Source organism: Cornus florida, unplaced genomic scaffold (assembly GCF_030987335.1).
Source record: "Cornus florida cultivar Cherokee Brave unplaced genomic scaffold, ASM3098733v1 CherokeeBrave_3.0.0_Hap2_Chr05, whole genome shotgun sequence".
Taxonomy (NCBI): domain Eukaryota; kingdom Viridiplantae; phylum Streptophyta; class Magnoliopsida; order Cornales; family Cornaceae; genus Cornus; species Cornus florida.
In genome coordinates this window covers 109972983-109997102 of record NW_026775575.1, presented here as the reverse complement: position 1 = coordinate 109997102, position 24120 = coordinate 109972983, and the positions used below count along the sequence as shown (strand labels likewise).

The window sequence follows — 24120 nt, the reverse complement described above, 5'->3', positions numbered from 1 at the left end:
CTTCTCCCTTTATCTGCATACTTTTTCATCCTTCTCGCAGCCTTGGCAAGGCTGTCCTGTGCCTCCTCCACCATCTCTTGCATGGAACGGGCATATCGGTATGCTGCAGGGCATCTTCCACCAGTCCTCTGCACTGCCACCTCCTGTGGTGTGCGAGGTTGTTGCCCTGTTGCCAACTCAAAGGGACTCATTCCTGTTGCTGAAGACCTGTGCAAATTATAAGAGAATTGTGCAGTGTCTAGCAACTCCAGCCAATTTTTCTGACTTGCAGTGACATAGTGCCTCAGATATTCTTCCAATAACTGGTTCATCCTCTCAGTCTGCCCGTCAGTCTGAGGATGGTTTGCTGTGGAGAACTTCAGTTCAGAACCCATCAAGCCAAATAGCACTGTCCAGAACCTTCCCGTAAATCTGGTGTCACGATCACTAACAATATCTTCGGGCAAGCCAAAATATTTCACCACAAACTTATGAAATAAACCAGCAGTAACTTCCGCTGGGCATGCATGTGGTGCAGCAATAAAAATTGCATACTTAGAGAATCTATCTACAACCACAAAAATAGATCTCATACCTTCCACCTTAGGAAAACCAGAAATGAAGTCCATTGAAACTGACTGCCATGGACGCTCTGGTATAGGCAAAGGTTGCAGTAGCCCTGCCTCCTTCTTCCTTTCATGCTTGTCTTTCTGACAGACCAAGCAAGTCTTGACATATAACTCTATGTCATCCTCCATCTTGGGCCAGTAATATGATCTGGATATCAACGCCAGCATTCTATCCACCCCTGGATGTCCAGCCCACTGAGGATCATGCATTTCCCGCATTAGTTCCCGTCTCAAACCTCCAACAGGAACATATAATCTACCTCCTCTGGCGTAGAGTAGATTATCTTCAATCCAGTACTTTCTGACTTCACCATCAATAACCTGTTGCTTTAGTTTCTGATAGGCATTGTCGGACTGAGATTGCTCTTTGATTCTGTCAAGGAAATCAGTATACACCGTTGTCAATGACGCCACATACTCCTGCACTTCTTTCCTACTCAAGGCATCAGCAACCTGATTCTGCTTTCCAGGTCTGTGAACCGACACAAAATTGAACTCCCCAAGAAACTCTTGCCAACGAGCTTGCTTTGGAGTAAGCTTTTTCTGTGCCTTGAAGTAGGTATTGGCCACATTATCAGTCACCACTGTAAACTTAGTACCCAACAGATAGTGTTTCCATGCGTCAAGACAATGTATCACTGCAGTCATCTCCTTCTCATGAGTTGTATACCTCTGTTCAGCATCCTTAAGCTTCCTGCTTTCAAAGGCACATGGGTGTCCTTCTTGGACTAGAACCCCACCAATTACTCTATCAGAGGCATCAGTATGCACTTCAAATGGCAAACCAAAGTCAGGCAGTCTCAAGACCGGTTCTGTAGACACTGCCTGCTTAAGCATCTCAAAAGCATTCTGGCACTCCTCAGACCAAACCCACTGTTTGTCCTTCTTCAGCAAGTCCGTTAAAGGACTAACCTTCTTGGAATACCCCTTTATAAACTTTCTGTAGTAGTTTGCCAACCCTAGAAAAGATCTTAACTCTGTCACTTTGGTAGGTGCAGACCAATCAAGAATGGCTTTCACCTTTCTCTCATCCATTCTGACATGGCCCTTACTGATCCAATGCCCCAAAAACATCACTTCTTGGCGACAAAACTCACACTTCTCCTTTTTGACAAATAACTGAAACTCCTTCAGTTTTGAGAAAACCAATCTCAAGTGTTTTAAGTGATCTTTCAATGACTCACTATAGACTACAATGTTATCCAAATAAACAACAACAAAGCGATCGATGTAGTCATAAAACACATTATTCATTAAGTTGCAGAAGGTTGCCGGGGCATTAGTTAGCCCAAACGGCATTACAAGAAATTCATAAGACCCATAACGAGTTACACATGCAGTTTTAGGTTCATCTCCTTCTGCTATACGCACCTGCCAGTAGCCTGCACGTAAATCCAGCTTAGTAAAGTATGATGCCCTTGAAAACCTGACAAATAAATCAGCGGCATTGGGCACTGGATACTTGTTCTTCACAGTCACTTTATTCAGAGCCCTATAGTCCACACACATCCGCATTGAGCCATCCTGCTTCTTTTGGAACAACACTGGCGCGCCATACGGTGCCTTGGATGGTTGAATATAGCCAGACTCCAGCAACTCATCCAACTGTCTACGCAGTTCAGCCAGTTCTGAAGGCGCCATCCGATATGGGGCCTGAGCAGGAGCCCTTGCACCTGGCTCCAACTCTATCTTGTGATCAACAACACGTCGAGGGGGCAATTGCTTGGGTAGTTCTGGTGGCATCACTTCTGCAAATTCCTCTAGAATTTTAGCAACAGAATCCGGAACTTCAACAAGCTTGTCCGGTTTGATCTCTATCATAGCTGCAAGAAAGGTAGAGTCTCCCCTCTTCAAACCTGTTTTCACTTGCAATGCAGAGATTATTTCGATGCAACCATATTTACGATCTTCCTTCTTTTGGTGCCCCATAAAGAGCCACTGATGGAATAAAACATGGACAACTCCTGTCCCAAATAAAAACTCCTCCCAAATATGGCACAACTACCACTCTGGTTTTCATAAGGAACTCAATTCCAAGAATTAGATCAAAATCATCTAAGGGAACAGCCATAAGACTAACTACGCCCTCCCAACAACCAACTTTCATAGAAGTGGTGGCCATGCCTAAAACAGGCTTGGCTTCAGAATTCACAGCTTTCATCTTATTAGCATGTGGAATTAACTTTAAATTAAAGTTACTTACTTCCCTCTGCGCAATGAAGTTATGAGTGGCCCCCGTGTCCACCATTGCCAAAACTTCCTTGCCGTTCAGTGTCACCTGAATGAACATGAGCCCTTTCAACTCCATGGACTATTCTTCAGTAAGAGCATTCAGCATTTGCAGAGGATTAACTCGGGTTGGACCAGTTTCCGAGTCCGAGTCTCCTTTTGAATCAGCGATAATAGCACTCAGCTTCTCCCTCTTGGGACAGTCCCTAACACGATGGCGACCATTGCATATGAAACAACCGTAGTTGGGCTTAGTCCCACTACTACTCCCTTTGTTGTTGTAATCTGCCTTGGCCTTGACAAAGCCACCGCCTTTATCCTTCTTTTGATTCTTGTCCTTCTTTTTGTCCTTGAACTAGAAGGACTGGCCTTTGTCTTTCTTCCCCTCCTTGGACTTTTTCTTGTCTTGTGTAGTAGACCCAGTCATCTTGAAATCTACAAGACAATCTGCCGCTGTCATGGCAGTAAGAAGGTCCCTCACACCTTGCCTACGGAGTTCTGCCTGAGCCCATGGTTGCAATCCGGACATGAAATTGAACAGTTTGTCCTCCTCTGACATATTTCGAATGTCCAGCATCAAGGAACTAAAGTCCTTCACATAGTCACGAACGGTACCTGTGTGCTTCAATTTCTTCAGAGATTCCCTTGCAATCCATGCAGTGTTCTGAGGCAAGAACTGGTCTTTCAATTCCTTCTTGAGGGTCTCCCAAACTTCAATCCGAGGCCTATCCGCAGAAGCATCGTCCTCTGTCCGTGTGCGCCACCATAGCTTTGCATCACCAGACAGATACATGCTTGTAATGGTCACCTTCTCGCCATCAGGGATCCGAGCAGCCTTGAAGTACTGCTCCATGTCCCATAGGAAATTCTTCAACTCTTTGGCATTTCGGGTACCACTGAAAGACTTGAGATCCGGCACCTTGATCTTCTGTGAAAGAGAATCACCACCGCCTCTGGAACTCCCATGAATGGCCCTCTTTACCAAGGACACTTCATCTTCAAGGTCTTTCAGGTTCTTCTTGAAGACATCAGTCAATGACTCAACATCTTCAGAGATACGGGTCAATTGCTCTTTGGTGGCCTGCATGAAGTCACCAAACCCATCAGGATCAATCTTCAAGATCTCCAATTCAGAGGCCAAGTTTTCAATTCGAACAACAAGGCTCTCTGCACCATCTTGTACCTCTGTTTTTGTAGGAAAACCCACGAACTCTTCCAAATGGGAAACTCTTTCACGAGTATTACCTCCAGCCATCGTAGAACGGGGCTCTGATACCAATTATCACAGGGCTAAATTACACCACGAATTTTTGCCTCTGCAATGGCACTTGGGGCCACCAAGTCTCAGCCAACATAACAACACAATATAGAAAATGTAAAGAAGGCACACACAGTTACAGGGACAAGCCCCAACCTTTGCTCATATTAAACATATTACAAAGGAACATGAGTTCGTACAAGGAACAACCAAGGCTCACACCCTCTTCTCTGTTCCCTCTACAAAGCCCACCTTAGCATTATATAGGCCACTCTCAAAATCGCCCATAACTGCCCACTAAGATGATGGATGACACTCCCATCCACCTAGGGTCGTGCTGGCACCCTCTAAATGAGCCAGCACTATAATGCAGTTGACAAGCCCAACTGCTAGACTTGTTGGCATGTTCTGCTCATGCCACATAGCCACAAGAAGTTAGATTCTGCATAGTGGAGGAAACCACCCTTAACCGCCTGTGTGTTGGTCCTCTCAGAATTGTGCCACATGTTTGGGAGGTTACTCAGCACTCCCCCACTTCCCATGATGAGTGGGAAGTGCTAGTAACTTCCCCCAACCAACCGAGCCCACTAAGACACCACCTCTTGTAACCGCAAGCCATGACTTTGTGTTGTCCATTATCTAGCCACATCTGAGTCAACCTTGTGAACCTAGCCCAAGTCCACCAATCTGCACCCACATACATATGTCTCTGAGTGCACAGCGTGCCAAGCCATGCACGCCCGTGCGCACACTCTGATGCACACCAAAGTGTACGCCGGCGCACACACTAGTGCCCTTCTTCGCGCGCCATGTTTGAACCCTCATGCGCCAGTGGCTATACGCCCACCTGGACGCCCACGTGCACGCCGAGCTAGACGCTCGCGCACACTAGGTTGGACGCCTACCCGCGCGCCCACCTGCACGCCCGCATGCTCGCCGCTGCACCCCAGCGCGTGTGTCGGTGCACACTTGTTTGCCCTTCAATATCTTGGATGCTCCCCACTTGTGCAACCATCTTGGAGTGGTGCAACACGTGCCCATGCACGTTGGCTAAGCTCTCTAAGCAAGCCATGCCATAGACCAACCGATGCGCTCAACAGACCCCCCTAATATAGTCTTAAGGAAATCCAGTACTCTGACAGGAGTAAACATCACCCATGCTTGAGGAGTCATAATGGCCTTTCAAACCTTTCCCGACATCCAAATTGAGTGCCGTCTGCGCCAACCAGCTTTTATGGACTCAAAGTATCCCCCATAAAGATCCCGAGTCAAAACTCCAAGTTTCACTTTTCGCCATATTTACGAAAGTGCCACTGGGCACCCCCAGTGCACGCCGAGCATCCTTTTAAGCATCTTGTGTGCACGCTGAGCATCTTGTGCACGCTGACAACCCACTGAGCATTCTCATGGCGGTCTAACCAAAGCCAAAGTATTCCCAAGACATGACATGGCCTTGAAATGCCCATGTCTTCCCTTGGACAACCGTCAAAGGGCTAACACTTATCCACTTCCAACTTTAATAAGATCCAGGTGTTATTTTTCCATATTTATTACTACTAAATGAATATTTTATTCCTATCATATCTCAACGGTTTCCCATCCGACATTGTTTTTCAAAAACATTCCCAACAACTTTTTAAAAACATTCTTTTGTTAAAGATAATTTCCGTCTCTGCCATTAACCCATTTCTCTCTATATCTGTCTAACCCTATACCTTCGAGTACTGAATAACAGACGCGAATTCCTCAAATTAGCAAAAACAGTTCCCAAAGTTTGTTTTCCCAAAGCGTTTTGGCGCAACATACATTCTACGGATGCTGAGGGCTCTGACAGCTCACACTTCCGTACACTTCTCCTAGTTTGTTTTCACGCTTTCACCCAAAATTTTAAAACCCTTATTAGTTCCAATATCCGCATTTGGTCCTTCCCTGATCTGAATTAGGGTTTTGAATTCGCGTTTTCGGCAATGTAGAGCTTTCAAATGTTTTAATTTGTAGAATGAGACCACTATATATATGTATACCTGATTCGGATTCGGATTGATTTGTGATTGGAAGAGCAGGAGTTTTTTGTCATGATGTTGACGGTGTCGCATCCGTCTGTAGTTCGTAGCTCGCTGGAGGAGATGCTGGAGTCTCTCCGGCGAAAGGACGAGAATGAGAAGCCAAAGGACTTGCCGCCTGCGTTGCCTGCTCGGCCAACTTCCAGGGCTCGCCATCCCTCCTCCAGGCGGCGGCCTTTGCGGACCAACTTTGAGGTGGGCAATGCTGGTCCAGAGTGCTCGTCCAATTGCATTAGCAAAAAGGAAAATGTCAAAGAGTCAAAAGGTGGTAGTTTGAGGACCAAGAAGACGAAGGAAGTTCCTGCTGGTGAATCGCCTTATGTTATAGAGTCGGAAGAGAAGAAATATGCACAGAGGTTGGATGAAGCAGATGGTGCCAATCTCGCAGCTGAGGCTACTGTATCACCACCACCACGGTTTCGGGAGTCTGAGTGGAATCACAACGTTGGTTATTTTATTAAAAAGGTACACATATGAGTTTCTTATTCTTAGCTATGTTTTCTATTTGCATGAGTTTTCCGAAGGGTGGTTAGTTCTGAAACTTAGTGATATATAATAACTTTCGGCTCTAGGACTAGTTTCTTGTGACTCTAACATGTTGTGTCATTTCGTGGTGAAGCATTGTGAATTTGTAGGCATACATAGTTGAAATGATAGGGAGTAGCCAGGTTCTTATACTTGGGTAGTGTTTCGTCCATATTAACTTCTTGGCTAGTTTAAGGGTCTGCTATGCATGTGTATTCAATGTATTTTGTAGAAGATCTAAATAATGACAACATTGTACTTCCTCTCCTGAACTTGTTGCTTGAATCTTGTTATTTGACTGGCTTACATTTTAATTGGGCATATGGTTATTAAGGTTCTTCCTTTCTGCGGTAAAAGATTTAAAAAAATGCCCACTTGGTTACTTTCTCTTGTGGGCTTGCTTTCAGAGCATTTCCTATGTCTGCCTTTCTTTTTTTTTTTTTTTTTTATCCCCTGGTCCTTGTATCTGTTTAAGATACTTTCACCTGGTTCTGTTGCTGTTGGTACTTCAAACTTCTCTTGTGGAAAATACATTCTATTTGCGAGCGAAAATGATTTTTCAGTGATATGATAAATATTCTGGTTATAGACAATAACCTATATGATTTATTTGTACTCTACTTGGGTACACTACCCCTTTCCTTCTTGTGAGTTTTCAATTACTATTATCACAACTACTCTCAGTTAGTGTATGAGATTTCTTATATTTCATTGTCAGCGTTTTCCCTCAACATGTTTCATTTGTCAAGGAACACTTACCTAAAGTACTTCATGCAGAAACTTCGTGTTTGGTGTCAGCTCCCAAATGGGCAGTGGGAATCAGGACTGATACGATCATCTTCAGGGGAGAAAGCGTCTGTTTTGCTCTCAGACGGGAATGTGAGTCCTTAAGTTCTGGCCACCTACTTAGAGCTTTTAATTGTTCAAAGCACTCAAGTAAATGGAATGTGCATTTCACCCTTGTCGTTGTTACTACAGGTTGTGCAAGTTTCAACAGGAGTGATCTTACCTGCGAACCCGGACATCCTCGAGGGTGTGGATGATCTCATACAGCTCAGTTATTTGAATGAGCCATCAGTTCTTCACAACCTTCATCACAGATATTCTCGTGATATAATTTATGTAAGTATTATCATATAGGTATTTTATTTGCTTTTCAGTGCTAGTAACTCTACCTTTTCCACTCCTTTGAACAATGCTTGTGGTTTCTTCCATTAGAGTAAAGCAGGGCCTGTTTTAATAGCAATCAATCCCTTCAAAAATGTCCAACTTTATGGGAATGACTTTGTCAAAGCTTACAGGAAGAAACTCTTCGACAGTCCTCACGTTTATGCAATTGCAGACATGGCGTATAATGAAATGATGAGAGGTGGGTTAAACCATGCTTAAAAAAATACGGGGAAAAGGTTATTAGTTATCTGCACACTTTGTCACTAAAACATTCATTATATTACTTTTCTGTTACTGTGGCTCTTGCAGATGAAGTGAATCAATCCATCATTATAAGGTTAGTTGCAATGCCTTTGTCTTAGCTCCACAAATTGGGAGCTCCTGTGTTCCTTTTGATGCAGTCTCCTATATCAGGTCTATGGTCTTACTTCTCATAAAATGAACCTTAGAAACCGTAATTTTATCTATTTTATAGTGGGGAAAGTGGATCTGGGAAAACCGAGACAGCAAAAATTGCAGTGCAGTACTTGGCTGCTCTTGGTGGTGGCAGTGGTGGGACAGAGAGTGAAATTCTTCAGACAAGCTGTATACTGGAAGCATTTGGGAATGCAAAAACATCCAGGAATGATAACTCTAGTCGATTTGTGAGTTCTTGCTCTCTCTCTCTCCCCTTGCAGGAAGGCAATTATTGCTTTGTGCTTAAATAATCAAAATTGTGACTACCACCTGGTTTAATCATTAAGCAATAGGGGTAACTCAGATCATTTATAGAACAAACAGTTTAAGTCACGAATCTTCCTGATGTGATGCAGGGAAAGTTCGTTGAAATTCATTTCAGTGCAACTGGAAAGATATGTGGTGCTAAAATCCAGACATGTAAGTATGTTTAGATTGGAAAAGTTGCTAGAAGCAAGCATTATTCTATGTTCACTTTGTATTTGTTAACTTGATCCATTTCTTTAACTTCAATGTGTTTGTCAAACATCAACTTATACAATACTTGTGGATAGCTCTGCTCGAAAAGGTAACTGATTACCCTTCTGAACTCTTGCTTATTTTTTATTTTTAACAAAAAAATCAATGAGTGCCAGTTTTAAAAAATATCATGTTTTCTTTAAGCAGTCAAGAGTGGTTCAGCTGGCCCATGGGGAAAGGTCATACCATATATTTTACCAACTTTGTGCTGGGGCTCCATCCTATCTCAAAGGTAGTTTGCATTTGATTATTATTCCATTTTAGATGGTTCATTAATTTTTTTATTTTGTAGAAATTCTAAAATTGATGTTAGACTGGATGTTAAAATTGACGGGGTTTGACACTAAGGCTAGGTATCTAACACTGACATAAATAAGAATTATTTATAACTTAAATGCTGGTGTGACACTATATGTTCAACGTGTTACATTTGGAATGTGTTGATATGGTGGTAAAGGTTATGTTATATGTATCTTTGTTTTGTAGTTAAGCCACTGCACAACTTCTGTATATATTTTTTGGGGACACGAAGCTTAGTTTTAGAAAAAATATATATTAGAGAGAGTGATCATTTTTTGTTGTTGTAGGATCAGGATGTGCAAGGGTAAAACATGTATTGGAGAGATGAAATAGGGAATATGAAGGATATTGTTCCTATTGAGACTTGGATGTGTTTACGGAATGATGGCATGTCACAACTAACAAAATTGTTCATGATAACTACAAAAATGCTTCATACAACAACAACAACAACCACCGCCAAGCCTTTTCCCAATTATTTGGGGTCGGCTACATGGATCCCATGTTTCCATTCTTCTCTATTTAAAGCCATAGCTTCGGTCAATCCACATCCTTTCATAAGAAAATGTTTCATGAGTAGTGTAAATTATTTTAGTAACTATGTATAAAAAAATAAGGGGATATTCAAAATTGTATAAATAATCATGGTGTTAAATTAACAAGTCGCAATATGGATCTCTGAGAGTAAGTGATTGAATGATTAAGACGTATAATTATGGTATCGAAAAATTCGTATTTTTACCAGAAAGGTTAGAAAAAGAAACTATTTACTAAGTGAATAGATTAATGGAAAACATAAAAAGAAAAAAGAATTTTGAATGACTTCTCTCAATCTGGAGAAAACTTATAATAGGTTTCCCAGAGATATAATGCAATGGATTTTTGAAAAGAAAAAGGATTCACAATAATATATTGATATGATAAAGGACTAGATGCTATTGTGCTAAAATTAAGTAAGAAAGAAACATTACATCAAATATTAGCATTATATCTTTAGCCTTAGGTAGATGAACTAACAAAATACATACATTTAAGATGGGATTTGGGAGTAAATGTTATTTTATTGATTATTTTAGTTGTTGAAATCAGCAAAGAATGAATTCCGAAAAAATTAGAAAAGAATAAATGTGAAATTAGAGGCGTGGAAAGAACCTCTACAATAAAGAGAGTTTCGGATAAGCAGGATTAAAACTAAATATTAGAAATTCAACTTAGCAAATTTAGAAATGCAAGGATTCTGAAATATCTAAAAATAAACATTTTCATTACCTAGACTCGATTGTACACATACCAGAGAGAGAGAGAGAGAGAGAGAGATGTTTCTCGCATAATTCATGCAAGATGGGTTAAATGGAGGAGTGCTTCTCGCATAATGTGTACTCAATACGTACCATTAAAATTGAAAGATAAGTTCTATAAAATAGATATTAGACCACTCATACTCTATGAAGCAGTATGTTGGGAAGTAAAGAAATAACATGATGGTAAGACAAAAAAGGACAAAACTGGAAAGAACATATTCGTGAGACCATTGAAGTAACACCTATTGGAGATAAGATGAGTAAAAATTGGTTATGATAGTTTTGCCACATGCCGGGAAGAAGAACAATTACACTTGTGAGGAAGACTGATGCGGTCCACGTTGGGTAATGTTAGGCAAAGAAAAGCCAAGTAATGGGTTGATACAGTTAGGAAATGTATCATAGAATGTAGTTTGACAGGGCTTATTGCTTTCAATAGAGCAAAAAGGGGTTCATCCCCAAATAGTTGAAATAAAGGCATATTGAGTAAGTTGGAATTTGATCTTTAGAATTTCGATACCGCCTGAAGTTATTTGCAGCATATGGCAGTTGAAATGCAACTAGATGGTTGGAAACTGTCACGTCATATGTTGCACCAAGGATTTCTGTTGAACAACAATATTATTTTTGTGCTGAACCTCGATATGTTCACTCTTTTTTTAAAACCAGATATAGGGTGTGGCATTCTATGTCAAATTTTTTAGTTGAAATTTCACAAAGACTTTGTGCTCTTTCAGTGTCATATATGTTTCTCTTTACAGATAAATTGAACTTAAAAATGGCAAGTGAGTACAAATATCTCAATCAGAGTGACTGCTTGGCAACCGATGATGTCAATGATGCTTCAAAATTTCATATTCTTATGGTAACTAAAATGATACCACCATAGGGTAGCATTCCTTATTTCAGTTAATTTATGCCTCCCATAATACGCATTTTTAAATTTCTATGTTTTTCATCTCTCCAGAAAGCCTTAGATACTGTCCGAATCGGCAAAGAAGATCAAGAACATGCCTTTGAAATGCTTGCTGCAGTATTATGGCTGGGTAATATATCGTTTCAAGTAATTGACAATGAAAATCACGTTGAGGTTGTGGATGATGAAGGTATGATCTGCATGCTTCCTTTTTTGGAATGTCATATATTGATGGTTGTCCTGCATCTGATTCTGTTTCAAAACAGCTTCATTGCTAACTTTGTTTTTTTATTTATTAGCAACTGCCACAATCTTGGTGTTCCATCATAAATTGAGAGCAACAGTTTATATCTTTGTAGGAATCACATGTAGATATACCTTTTCTCTGAGCACTTAAGCAGTTAAGCATAGAAGGAATATGCTAAATATTTTTCCTACACTAAATTCCAAATTGCCCTTTTGGTGGGCAATGTAACTCTTCGTGTTAGCTGTCATTCTAAGCTCTTTAAGGTCCCAGAGCTTTGAACTTGGTACAGAAAATATCATCCATGATCTGGGAAAAACTGAACAACTGGACGGCACGTGTTAAACTAGGTTTAACTGATTAGTATTGTTGTAAAGTATAAAACATATGTGAAGAGAAATAAAACGAGAAAAACACACAGATATTACTTGGTTCAGCCATTAGGGCCTACATCCATGGCATAAAGAGCCCAAAGGGCTACATCACTTTTATAATACTCCCTCAATTCATTCACAATACAATGGTGGAGGCTCCTTTTTATAGGAGAAGAAATTACGATAATGCAAAGAATTAGAAAATAGGAATCAAGGAGGATTTTTCTCCACTGATTCCTCTAGTAACACCAAATCTTCAATAATAGGAAACAACATCAATTACTGAAAGATTTTCCTCTACTGATTCCTCCATTAAATCTTCAATACTCCCCCTCAAGTTGGAGCATGAATGGCCAACTTGCCATTGAGATGACGAGTAACAACAAGTGTGAATGATGAAGAGAGAAGAGTGAAAACGAAGAACAATACTACCAAACACACCGACAGCTCAAACAAGTTGATAAAAACTGCCGGAGATATGGCAAAGACAAAGATAATGCTACCGAACAAACTGGTAGCCCAAACAAGTGAACAAAAAACTGCCGGAGACACGACAAAGACAAGGACAATGCTATTGTACACACCGGCGGCCCAAACAAGTCGATAAAAACTGCCAGAGACACGGCAAAGGTGAAGAACATTACTGCTGAACAAACCGGCATATGAAACAATATCAATTACTGAAAGATTTTCTTCCACTGATTCCTCCATTAATTCTTCAATAAGTATATAGAGGTATCTCTTGGAGTTTATTCTAGAACTTTAAACCTCCTTTAGAAAATAATATCCATAATTGGAAAAAGTTAATGGATGTAAAAAATCTATGAATTAAATCACGTTCAATTATTAAGTATTGAGGCATCTCTTTGAGTGTATTCTTGTAGTTTAAGCCTCACATTTTACCGAAGCAATGATGGTAATTTAATATAAACATATGCATCATCATATTGCCAAAACGACCTATTACTCAAATGAGGTAGTAGAGTAATAATTTGTTGTCTATACCAACTGACTTGCTAACTGAACCAGTAGTCCTAATCACTGGGAGTGTCAGAAGATAAGATTGGTATGTTTTTCCGGTATCGTAAAACACTTATCTCAATAATATGGCTTATTCTACTGCTGATCTATTTACCTATTATACAACCCACTAAATTGCAACCTTATGTTTTTATCTCTTATGATTCAGGTACAACCCATTCTATTTCATATCTTATTTATTTATTTATTTTATTTTTGAAACTCGCACACCCACTTTTACCCTATCCCCGCTTAAACCCTTAACCTTCTACTTTAGAAGGTGATGAAGCACCACTAGGTTATGGCCCTTAGTATTCTTTTTCATATCAATCTCATGTGACGGAGTGAGAGTTATGAATGTTCATGAAGGAACAAATATGACTTTGATTTCACAAAGTTTAGAGAAAATGAAACGAATTATGATATTTTATTAATGAATAATGAATAATGAATTTCTAATGTGCCATTGCAGTACATGTAAGAAATTCTAAAAACAGTCCAATTTGGCAAAGTCTTTAAAAATTATGAAAAAATAGAGATACAATCCTAATGCCTAAACGAAGACAACTACCAAAAAAAATCTAGAAATATTGTCTTTCTACTGAACGAAAAAACGTGGTTTTGAGGCCCTAAAGATCGAATTCGGCTAAAAAATGACATGGGCCACAAGCATAGCTTTTGATATTGATTGTTGGGCGGTTTCTAATCGGGAATAAGTATGCGATTCATAGTGGGTTCGTCAAACTTTACCAGAAAAATTCGGTGACCTGTCCTACATTATCATGCTAATAAATATAGTTAGACCGATTATCAATTACATTGCATGGGATTATATTCTAAATCATACATTATCTGGAGTGTTATCTCCTTTCAGATATTCTTTCAATCCCTTTTTTGTCTTGTGGCGTCTTGTTCTAATGTGACACCTTGTGAGCACCATCTGTCTGTGATCATGATGCAGGACAAATTAGATACGAACTAGAATAAAAGAAGGGGATGGGAATGAGAAGATGAGATGAGACTAGACGAAAGAGGTGATAAGATAGACGAAGGAGATGAGAGATGGATTGAAGGGGGTAGGCTGGAGAGACTGAGGGATTGAAAAAAGCAAGAACACAAGGAAGAAGAAGACTCAGAGGGAGAGTTCACAAACTCGCAATAATATTCAATAATCCAAAGCTGAAAAACTTAGTTACATAAAAGCCTTTATATAGGCAAAATTATTACCAAACACTAAAAACCCTAAAAATACTAAAATAACAGAGCTAAACATTAACAAAAATAATGATAGACTTAATTTAAAAAACCTAATTTACATCAATTCATAATTTCATTTATCTTTGCCCATTCTCCAAAAGTAGAGGCGGAATATGTGCGGCTCATCCATGAAAATCATAGCTCGTTCTCCATCAGATCAGTGACACCCTAATACTTTTGCATGCTTCAATTAATTTGGTCAGTCATATTTCTTAAAACCTAGCATAGTTATTTGTCAGCTTCCATGGTATCCTTTGTCTTTGTAATTAGAGGGTATACCCTCCGTATTGGCCTTGTACTTCATTGATATATGTGGAAAAATACGAGTTAGTCTCCTTGATTAGTGGTAGGTTAGCACTAGAATTGTGTAAATATTTGTTTCCTAGAGTTTAGGGATTTGTGTAAATATTTGTTTCTTAGAGTTTAGGGATTTGATTGATAGAGAATCAGGGATTCCTGATTATAAGGTTTTCAAAATTTAGTTAGTTGCTGATTTTTCTCTCTGTAATTTCTTATATATAGTCCAACAGAGGCTCTTGTAAAAATTAACAGATTCAATATAATTGAATTCATTTCACCACATGGTATCAGAGCCGTAAGGCTTGGATTCCTGGAAAAAAATTTCAGCGGTTTTTTTTTTTGTTCAGGCCTTCATAGCCAATTTTCTCTGTGACTTGCCTTCATCGCAGTCATTCTCTGGCAATTTCTTTTGCCAATTTTCGCATAACCCTTTTGTCCGGCCTTCATAGTCAATTGTTGAAGAATGTCAGAAACTATTGTTCAACCTTCCCAATCACCCGAGGAAGAGCAGGTTCAGCGCTCCACAAGTGAACTGCAGAATATTCAACCGGCGTACCAACTTAATGGAAGAAACGACTTGAAATGGTCTCAATTGGTTTGAACTTTTCTGAAAGGAAAAGGGAAATTAAGTCACTTGCTGGGAACGGGACCAAAGAAAGGTGTTGCAAGTTTTGAAGCGTGGGACGAGGACGACTCAATGGTCATGTCCTGGTTGTGGAATTCCATGACACCCGAAATCAGCGATACATGCATGTTCCTACCAACTGCGAAGGCCATCTGGGACGTTCTCAACCAGACTTACTCCAAGGTTCGTGATGCAGCGCAAGTATACGAGATCGAGACAAAGACAATGTCTACAAAACAGGGGAACAAGTCCGTGACTGAGTATGCCAATTTTCTGCAAAACCAGTGGCAAGAACTGGATTACTACTAGGTGATTGATTTGAAGTGCAGCGAATGCGCTGTAATTATCAAAAATTTCATTAAAAAAGATTAAGTTTATGATTTTCTCGCTGGCCTAAACTCTGAATTTGATCAAGTCAGAATTCAAATTTTGGGCAAGGAGGAGGTACCATCTCTTAATGAGGTGATTTCATTGATTCGGGCTGAAGAGAGTCGGAGAGGAATCATGCTTGAACCTCATTCGATTGACAGCTCAACACTCGTAGTCTCTGGTGACAACAAGCGGGGTTTCACTCTAGAACAACCGCAAAATGCTGAACATGGAAAGGTGGAATTATCAAAGGGGGCAAACCGAGATAATCTTTGGTGTACATACAATAAAAATTTGCAACATACCAGGGATCGTTGTTGGAAATTACACGGGAAACTACCCACATCCAGCCGAGAATGGGGAAATGAGGACAGCAGCAACGACAACAAGGACAAACCAATATGACCTCACAGGTGGGTCAGGACCAGGCAAAAGAATATGGAGGATTCGACGGTGAAGAAATAGAGAAGTTAAGAAACCTGCTGGGAACCCTTGAGAAACCATCTTTTGGTGTTTGTTCTTTAGCCCTCTTAGGTGAGTCTTTATTCTCCCTTGGATTAAATGTTTCTGATAAATTGTATGTGGATTTGTGGATCATAGACTCGAGAGCCACAGACCACATGACACATGCCTCAAACCAGTTCAGCACTTATACCCCATGTCCTAGTAATAGGAAAATCACTGTTGCTGATGGAACCACAACCACAGTTGCTGGTGTAGGAGATATCCATATCACCCCTAGTCTTATTCTTAAAAATGTTCTACATGTTCCTAAACTGTCCGCCAACCTAGTGTCCATTCAAAAGCTTACTAGAGACTTAAATTGTCATGTTACGTTTTATCCCTCTTACTATGAATTTCAGGACCAGGATTCGGGGAGGAGGATTGGATGTGCTAAGGAAAAGGAAGGACTTTACTACCTTGAGACACCGCGCCTTCCGAGTATGATTAGAACAAATTTATCCTCTCCGTTTCTCTCTTCTTCCAATAAAGATGTCATATGGTTGCATCATTTTCGTCTCGGACATCCTTCTTTTGCAATTCTAAAAATCATGTTTCCTTCTTTGTTTAAGGGATTAAATATTGGGACATTTCATTGTGATATTTTTGAGTATGCAAAACACACTCGTGTAGCTTTTCCCATTAGCAATAAAAGAAGTTCCTCCCCTTTCTAGTTAATTCACAGTGATATATGGGGACCCTCCACAGTCCCAAATGTTTCTGGTTCACGGTGGTTTGTGTCCTTTATCAATGATTGCACTAGAGTCTCTTAGGTATTTTTACTCAAAAACAAATCAGATGTGAGTAATATCTTTCTCAATTTCCATACAATGATCCGCAATCAGTTTGGTACCAAATTAAAGAGGTTTAGGTCTGATAATGCGAGGGATTACTTCAATCAAGTCTTGTCACCCTTCTTTTAAAAGGAAGGAATTATTCATGAGTCATCTTGCATTAATACTTCACACCAAAACGGAGTAGCCGAAAGGAAAAACGGTCATCTCCTAAACACTACTAAAGCACTCTTGTTTCATCAAAATGTACCAAAACACTATTGGGGGGAAGCAGTACTTACATTTGCCTACATCATAAACAGACTTCCTTCATGGGTTTTAGGGTTAAGAAGTCCAATGGAAGCCCTTTCTAAATTCTACCCCGGCCTTAGTGCCACAAAGCACTTCATTTGTTCATGTCCATAGCAACAACAGAGGCAAATTAGATCCTAGAGCCATTAAGTGTGTGTTTGTAAGATACTCGTCCACACAAAAAGGTTACAAATATTTTCATCCTCCTACCAGGAAACTTTATATCTCAGCTGATGTCACATTTGCGGCAGGGAAACCGTATTTTATTGAACCTTATCTTCAGGGAGAGTTGTCTATCATGGAAGATAAGGATTTTTTCCAGCTCGCCTTACCGTCTTCGCCTTGTTCACCATCTCTCTTACTTGTATCAAATACTCAATCCAACTCAGTACCTGAGCCTGAATCTCTTGTTTTGTCACCTATGTCTCCTGTTGTGTCTCCTGTGAAGGATAATATGACTTTTGATCATGTACGGTGTGGGAAAGGAAAGGTGTACTCGAGGAAGCAAGGTCTAGCTCCTGATCCGGTGTAGGCCTAAACCTCCAACCTAACTCCTGAGAATGAGGTAACGGTATATGAACCTACTCCACTTATAGAACACCAGCTCCCTAGACCTCAAATAACTGACCAAGATTTGCCCATAGCCGCGAGGAAATGAACTCGAGAGTGTACCAAACGACCATTATACCCTCTATCTCATTATGTATCCTTAAAGAAATTCTCACCAGCCCATAGGAGTTTTCTCACGAGTTTAAATGAAATCTTTATTCCAAACACTTTATCTGAGGTATTATCCAATGAAGAATGGAGGAAAGTAATGAGAGTTGGGATGGACGCATTGGAAAAAAATGGGACGTGGGAGGTGGTTGATCTACCAAAAGAAAAGAAGGCAGTAGGGTGTAAGTGGGTTTTTACCTTGAAATATAAGGCTGATGGATTATTAGAGCGCTACAAAGCAAGGCTAGCTGCTAAGGGGTACACTCAGACATATGGAGTTGATTACCAAGAGACCTTCGCTCCAGTTGCAAAAATGAACACTGTGAGGATCTTGTTGTCATTAGCAGCCAATTTTAATTGGGAATTACAGCAGTACGATGTGAAGAATGCCTTTCTACATGGTGACCTGGAAGAAGAAATCTATATGAGCATCCCGCCAGAATTTAGAGGAGTTGAAGTGAACAAGGTATGCAAGTTAAGGAAGGCCTTATACGGTTTAAAACAATCGCCCCGTGCCTGGTTTGGGAGATTTACTAAGGTGATGTTAGCTACAGGATACAAGTAGAGTCAAAGAGATCACACTCTTTTCATCAAACACTCAGTTTCAGGGAAAGTCACGGCCTTAATAGTCTATGTGAATGACATAATTATGACTGGAAATGATAAGAAGGAGAAGCAAGCCTTGAAACAATGTTTGATTAAAGAATTCGAGATAAAAGATTTGGGGCGATTGAAGTATTTTCTAGGGATAGAAGTGGCTCATTCTAGACAAGGTATCTTCATCTCGCAGCAAAAGTATGTCACCGATCTTCTTAAGGAAATAGGAATGCTCGCAAGAAAACCTGCTGTAGCACCTATAGAGCCGAACCATAGACTTGGAGAGGCTATTGGAGATCAAGCAGTAGATAGAGAGATGTACCAGAGATTAGTTGGAAAACTCATTTATCTTGCCCACACCCGGTCGGACATAGCATATTCTGTTAGCGTCATCAGCCAATTCATGCATGACCCCAAGGAGATTCATCTTCAAGCTGCCTACTGTGTGCTTCATTACTTGAAAGCTAATCCTGGGAAGGGATAATGTTCAAGAGAAAATTTGAGCTTGTCCTTGAAGCCTACACAGATGCAGATTACGTAGGGTCCCCTATGGATCGGAGGTCTAGTTCAGGTTATTGTACATTCCTTGGAAGCAATTTGGTAACATGGCGAAGCAAGAAGCAAAATGTTGTAGCCCGGTCAAGTGCAAAAGCCGAGTTTAGAGCAATGGCACAAGGTGTCTGTGAGTTGTTATGGCTGAAGATTATACTGGAAGACTTGAAGATTAAATGGAGTGGGCCAATGAGACTCTATTGTGACAATAAATCAGCAATCAACATTACACATAATCCAGTGCAACACGACCGAACTAAGCACATCGAGATAGACAGGCATTTTATCAAGGAAAAACTAGAAAGCGGATTAATTTGCACACCATACGTTCCCAAGGGAGGTTAAATGGCAGATGTTCTTACAAAGGGGCTCAACCGTGTTATCTTCCAAGAAATTATTTCCAAGCTGGGAATGGTTGACACCTATTCACCAGCTTGAGGGGGAGTGTGGAAAAATACGAGTTAGTCTCCTTGATTACTGGTAGGTTAGCACTAGAATTGTGTAAATATTTGTTTCCTAGAGTTTAGGGATTTGATTGATAGAGAATCAGAGATTCCTGATTATAAGGTTTTCAAATTATAGTTAGTTGCTGATTTTTCTCTCTGTAATTTCTTATATATAGCCCAACAGAGGCTCTTGTAAAAATTAACAGATTCAATATAATTGAATTCATTTCACCACAATATATCTTTATAAAAATCATCTCATTTAGGGGAAAAATATATATATGATAGCTTAATGCGCATTAACTGCCTCCTCCCAGGCCCTCATGAAAGTTGAAGATATGCTCTGTAATAGGTCCTTGCCATGCTTCAATGAACAGAAATGAAATCCAGCAAGACATCTCACTGTGGAGTGGGGATTCTGGAAAACATATTTCCACAATTTTAGGTGGTAAATTGGAAAAAATAGATTGAAGGAGTGTGAAATGGATCCACCTTTAAAATAATTGCATAGGAGAGAAGTAAATCTCATAGGTGGCAAAACTTGTTTAGCATGATGCGTTTTTTGTGTGTAAATTAAGCAGTGGTAATGTGGTCTGTGTTACCTGGACTCGCCTGTTCAGGCCGAAGTGTCCGTGTCGACACGACACGACACGACACGGACACGGACACGGACACTGGATCTGAGTCGGATCCTTCATGGCGTCTACCGGACACGGCTGATAGATGACGAAAACTCAAACAAAGATGTTTGGGTTGGTAGTTGTGAAGGATTGCGAACTTTCTTCATGCTTTATTTGTTAAATAGGTTGCCATTAATGAGATCAGAAAACTTACTGGTACAACAATGGCGGTTTGCTTCAAAAGTAGCGTCTTTCGAAGGTTAGAGAAGACTGAAGTGTACGCGCTTTGTTTGCACAAAATTTTGTAACGGCCGAGCGTGTTTTCACATTCTTACTAATGCTTTTAATACCCTTCAACGGTGATGATCATGCCACTTGTCAATTTGGATGTAAAAATATGGGAGAGTTTGGTCTTTTAACAAGGATTATGTTTTACAGCTGTAAAACACTATCTAAGCTATGAACAATTTACAACTGTACTGGGACAGCTGTATTATTTTATTTAAGTAATATCTATCGGTCAATCTCGAGCAAATTTTTTGACCTGACAATTTGACTTTATAAATAAGGTAATATTATTATAATAGTTGTATTACCTTTTTTTAATTATTTTTTACAGTAAATCCATTCATTAAAAAAAAGAAACTGTACAAGGAAAGGCCTAGCCCAAAGGCAGCCCAGAAAAACAAAACTAAAACAGGCCCACACAGGAGCACATTGCAGTTGCATCCACAACTGTAAGAACAGGTACAAGTGCAACAACAGAGCAAAAAAAGAAAATCTGCATCACAAAAAAATAGAGCTTGGAAGGCTCCACACTGCTATCTTTACATTTATATATTTATTCAATTTTTCATTAAAAAACTGAGGTCTAACATAAAAAAGGGTACATTTTTTAATTTTCCTACAAGTGTCCAAGTGTCCGTGTCCAACTTTTGGACACTTTTATTCCATGTCCCCGTGTCCTATAATTTGATAGATGGATGGATCCGACCTCTGGACACGCACCCGTGTCCGACACCCGCACCCGAGTTCAGGTAACATAGAATGTGGTATATGGGTTAGCAGTTATTGTTTCACCCAGATAAATGTACCCCTTGATGTGTTTTTCATCACCATCAAGAGTTCTAATGTTCTATCCTAACTGATATCTTTTGTTTTTAAATGTTATTTCATTTATCAAGAACCTGGGTAGAATCTTTTTGTTATATTCATGGGCAAGTGTGCATGCAATCTATGTGAGAGATTACTATTATTACTATTTTTTTTAAAGAAAAAAAAAACATGTATGGATGAGAGTGTAGAGATGCTACATTTTATTTATTTATTCTTTTTAACAGCTGTTACCAGTGCTGCTAACTTGATGGGTTGCAGTGCCAAGGACCTCATGTTAAGTTTATCTTCCCGTAGAATCCAAGCTGGGAGGGATAGTGTTGCGAAAAGGTTAACTTTGCAGCAGGTGTGTGAAGAAATTATATATTATCTCCCTCCCTCTCTCTCTCAAAAACACAGGAAAATACATGTTGTATGTTTATGTCTGTGCCTGCATATGTACATAAATACCAACATAAATATGCATATTCATATATGCATATCTTCTTCGGTCCACATACATTTAAATTGAAAGTCCATTGTTTCTTCCTATATTTAGGGAATTGACGCAAGAGATGCTTTGGCAAAATTCATCTATGAGAGCTTGTTCAACTGGCTTGTTGAACAAATCAATAAATCACTTGAAATTGGAAGACAACGTACATGGAGATCTATATGTATCTTAGATATCTATGGGTTTGAGTCATTTCAGGTATGTGGTTTGTATTTATCTGTTTATTGATGTTAATTACAATACAATGTCTCACATAATGAGCCCTTCTACTCATTTCCAGAAGAATAGCTTTGAACAATTTTGTATAAACTATGCAAATGAGAGGCTGCAGCAACATTTCAATCGGCATCTATTTAAACTTGAGCAGGAGGTGAGCATCTAAGATCTATAGTGATGCTTATTCGGAAAGCCATGCAACAAGGATTTCTTTCAATTGTTTTTCTTTTTGTCCCCAAAATTATCTGTAAGAGAAAATAACTTGAGTTTTTTTATATGGTGAACAACAGAATCAATTTGAATGCATTATACTTAATGAGAACTGCAGTCGTGGCACATTTATGCAGATTCCATAACTCTGCAGTATCTTTCCTGCTCACACATTCAATATACAAAGAATGAAGCAAAAGGCCTGTGTTCAGGCCTAGCATCTTAATTTTCTATGCTGTTGACTCTCCTTACCAGATGCATGATTCCTTGTCCATAGCTTTCTTGAAGCTCCCCAGAGTTCTTTTAGCAAACTGAACATAAAAATATTTTTGTCACAACTTGTTTATTTTGTTTCAGGACTATGAATTGGATGGAATTGACTGGAAAAAAGTAGATTTTGTAGACAACCAAGAGTGTTTGAATCTCTTTGAGAAGGTAATTCTATTTTTGAGCCCTTATATTTCATTCAGTATGCATTCAGGAGTTTCTTAAGAGTCCCCACCATCATTTCGTTATGCATGGGACTCTATCTTATATATGTTATGATGCTATAAATGTGGGTCTTCTTAACAGTTTGGGTGAACCTTCCTTGTATCCATGAAGCTATGTTCTCTTGAAGGATTTAAATATTAAAGTACACCCTCTCTAATAGCTTAAGCTTTTGGGGTAGATGTTTGTTAACATGTTTTTGTTTTAATGTTGATTCTCGTTAAAGAAGATTTAAAGAAGAAAAACATTGAAAATTTGGGTTCCCAGTTGACACGCAATGATGGACTAAGTTCTCATTTTTCTAGAGACTATCTTGTTATATAAAACCAAATTATATCTTTTCTATTTAAAAGCGCTTTTTATTGTGTGGTGGAGTGCGCATTTATGATTTTCTGCAATGCATCTTGCAGAAACCTATAGGGCTAATATCTTTATTGGATGAGGAATCAAATTTCCCCAAGGCAACTGATTTGACGTTTGCCAATAAGCTGAAGCAGCACCTAAGCTCTAACCCTTGCTTCAAAGGAGAACGAGGTGGAGCTTTCAGAATTCATCACTATGCTGGAGAGGTAAGTTGTAAAACAAATCAGCCTGAAATTGAAATAATAAAAAATTTACAGCTCAATTTGGTGTCTATTTTGACCATACTAGACGTTGTGCTCTTTTTGGAATAATAAAGAGAAAGTAGAGCCAACAATTATTAAACATTTTATATTGATATTTACTTAATAATGCCTGCGTGTCGAGAGAGACAGAGGGAGTAACTTGTGCACAAATCTAATGAAGCTCTTAAACATTGTTCCATCCACAGGTGCCTAGATCCTTTCCTCTGGCACTATCTCCATTTCCAGTCATGTCATTAGATTGTTTAATTTACTTTGGTTACTACGACCCGTGATTCTATGGAAATAGTTATTAGGCCAGTCATATTTAATGGGACAAGATATCGGGCTTTAAGAACATGCTCGCAAAATGAGCATGGGTGAAATGTAGATGTTGAGATAGATGAGTGATAAGAGAATTAAAGTAGAAATGAATACATCCGCTAGATGGTTGGAATAGGTAGTGAAGACAAACAAAGAGACGATAGATTAAGAGGGGTTTCATATGTGCAAGGAAGACAATTGTACTAGTAACGAATTGTGATGTGGTGAAAGTTGAGGCTAATGCTAAGGGAAGAGGAACATAGTTCGAGATTGTGAAGTAAGATATGATGGCATGTGGTTTGTTGAAGTTGATGGCCTTGTTTTATTGAAGTTAACAGCCTTCTAGTAATGACAAAACATGATTCATGTAGTTGAAGCCAACTAGTTGGGCCAAGGGTTTTTATTGAGTGGAGTTGCAATGGCCAATTGGTTAAGCTCATATACATTCTAATGGAGCAGAAATTTTGGAATGAATCAGAATTTGGATTTGATATAAAAAAAATATCTCCTTTTTCTTCTTTTTGTTCTTGTAGTTCTTGCTCTAGAATTTTGTTTAAATTAAATATTATTTATTTTGTTCCATTCACTGAACTCTCAAGAGCATTTCAATTATATACTAGC

The 24120-nt window shown here is 39.4% G+C and overlaps 1 protein-coding gene across 1 annotated transcript in view; it reads left to right on the top strand.

Annotated features, from left to right (window-relative positions):
• Window positions 1-5750: 5750 nt before the first annotated feature.
• Window positions 5751-24120, top strand: part of LOC132308516 (myosin-2-like) — a 33295-nt gene continuing 14925 nt past the window's right edge. Inside the window, exons 1-16 of the mRNA XM_059806612.1 lie at window positions 5751-6623; window positions 7461-7562; window positions 7662-7805; window positions 7902-8052; window positions 8163-8190; window positions 8329-8497; window positions 8666-8729; window positions 8864-8877; window positions 8976-9060; window positions 11191-11294; window positions 11397-11535; window positions 21393-21511; window positions 21704-21856; window positions 21939-22028; window positions 22442-22519; window positions 22984-23142. Of these exons, the coding sequence (XP_059662595.1) occupies window positions 6171-6623; window positions 7461-7562; window positions 7662-7805; window positions 7902-8052; window positions 8163-8190; window positions 8329-8497; window positions 8666-8729; window positions 8864-8877; window positions 8976-9060; window positions 11191-11294; window positions 11397-11535; window positions 21393-21511; window positions 21704-21856; window positions 21939-22028; window positions 22442-22519; window positions 22984-23142 (2052 nt within the window). The 5' untranslated portion in view covers window positions 5751-6170. The remainder of the gene's footprint in view (window positions 6624-7460; window positions 7563-7661; window positions 7806-7901; window positions 8053-8162; window positions 8191-8328; window positions 8498-8665; window positions 8730-8863; window positions 8878-8975; window positions 9061-11190; window positions 11295-11396; window positions 11536-21392; window positions 21512-21703; window positions 21857-21938; window positions 22029-22441; window positions 22520-22983; window positions 23143-24120) is intronic.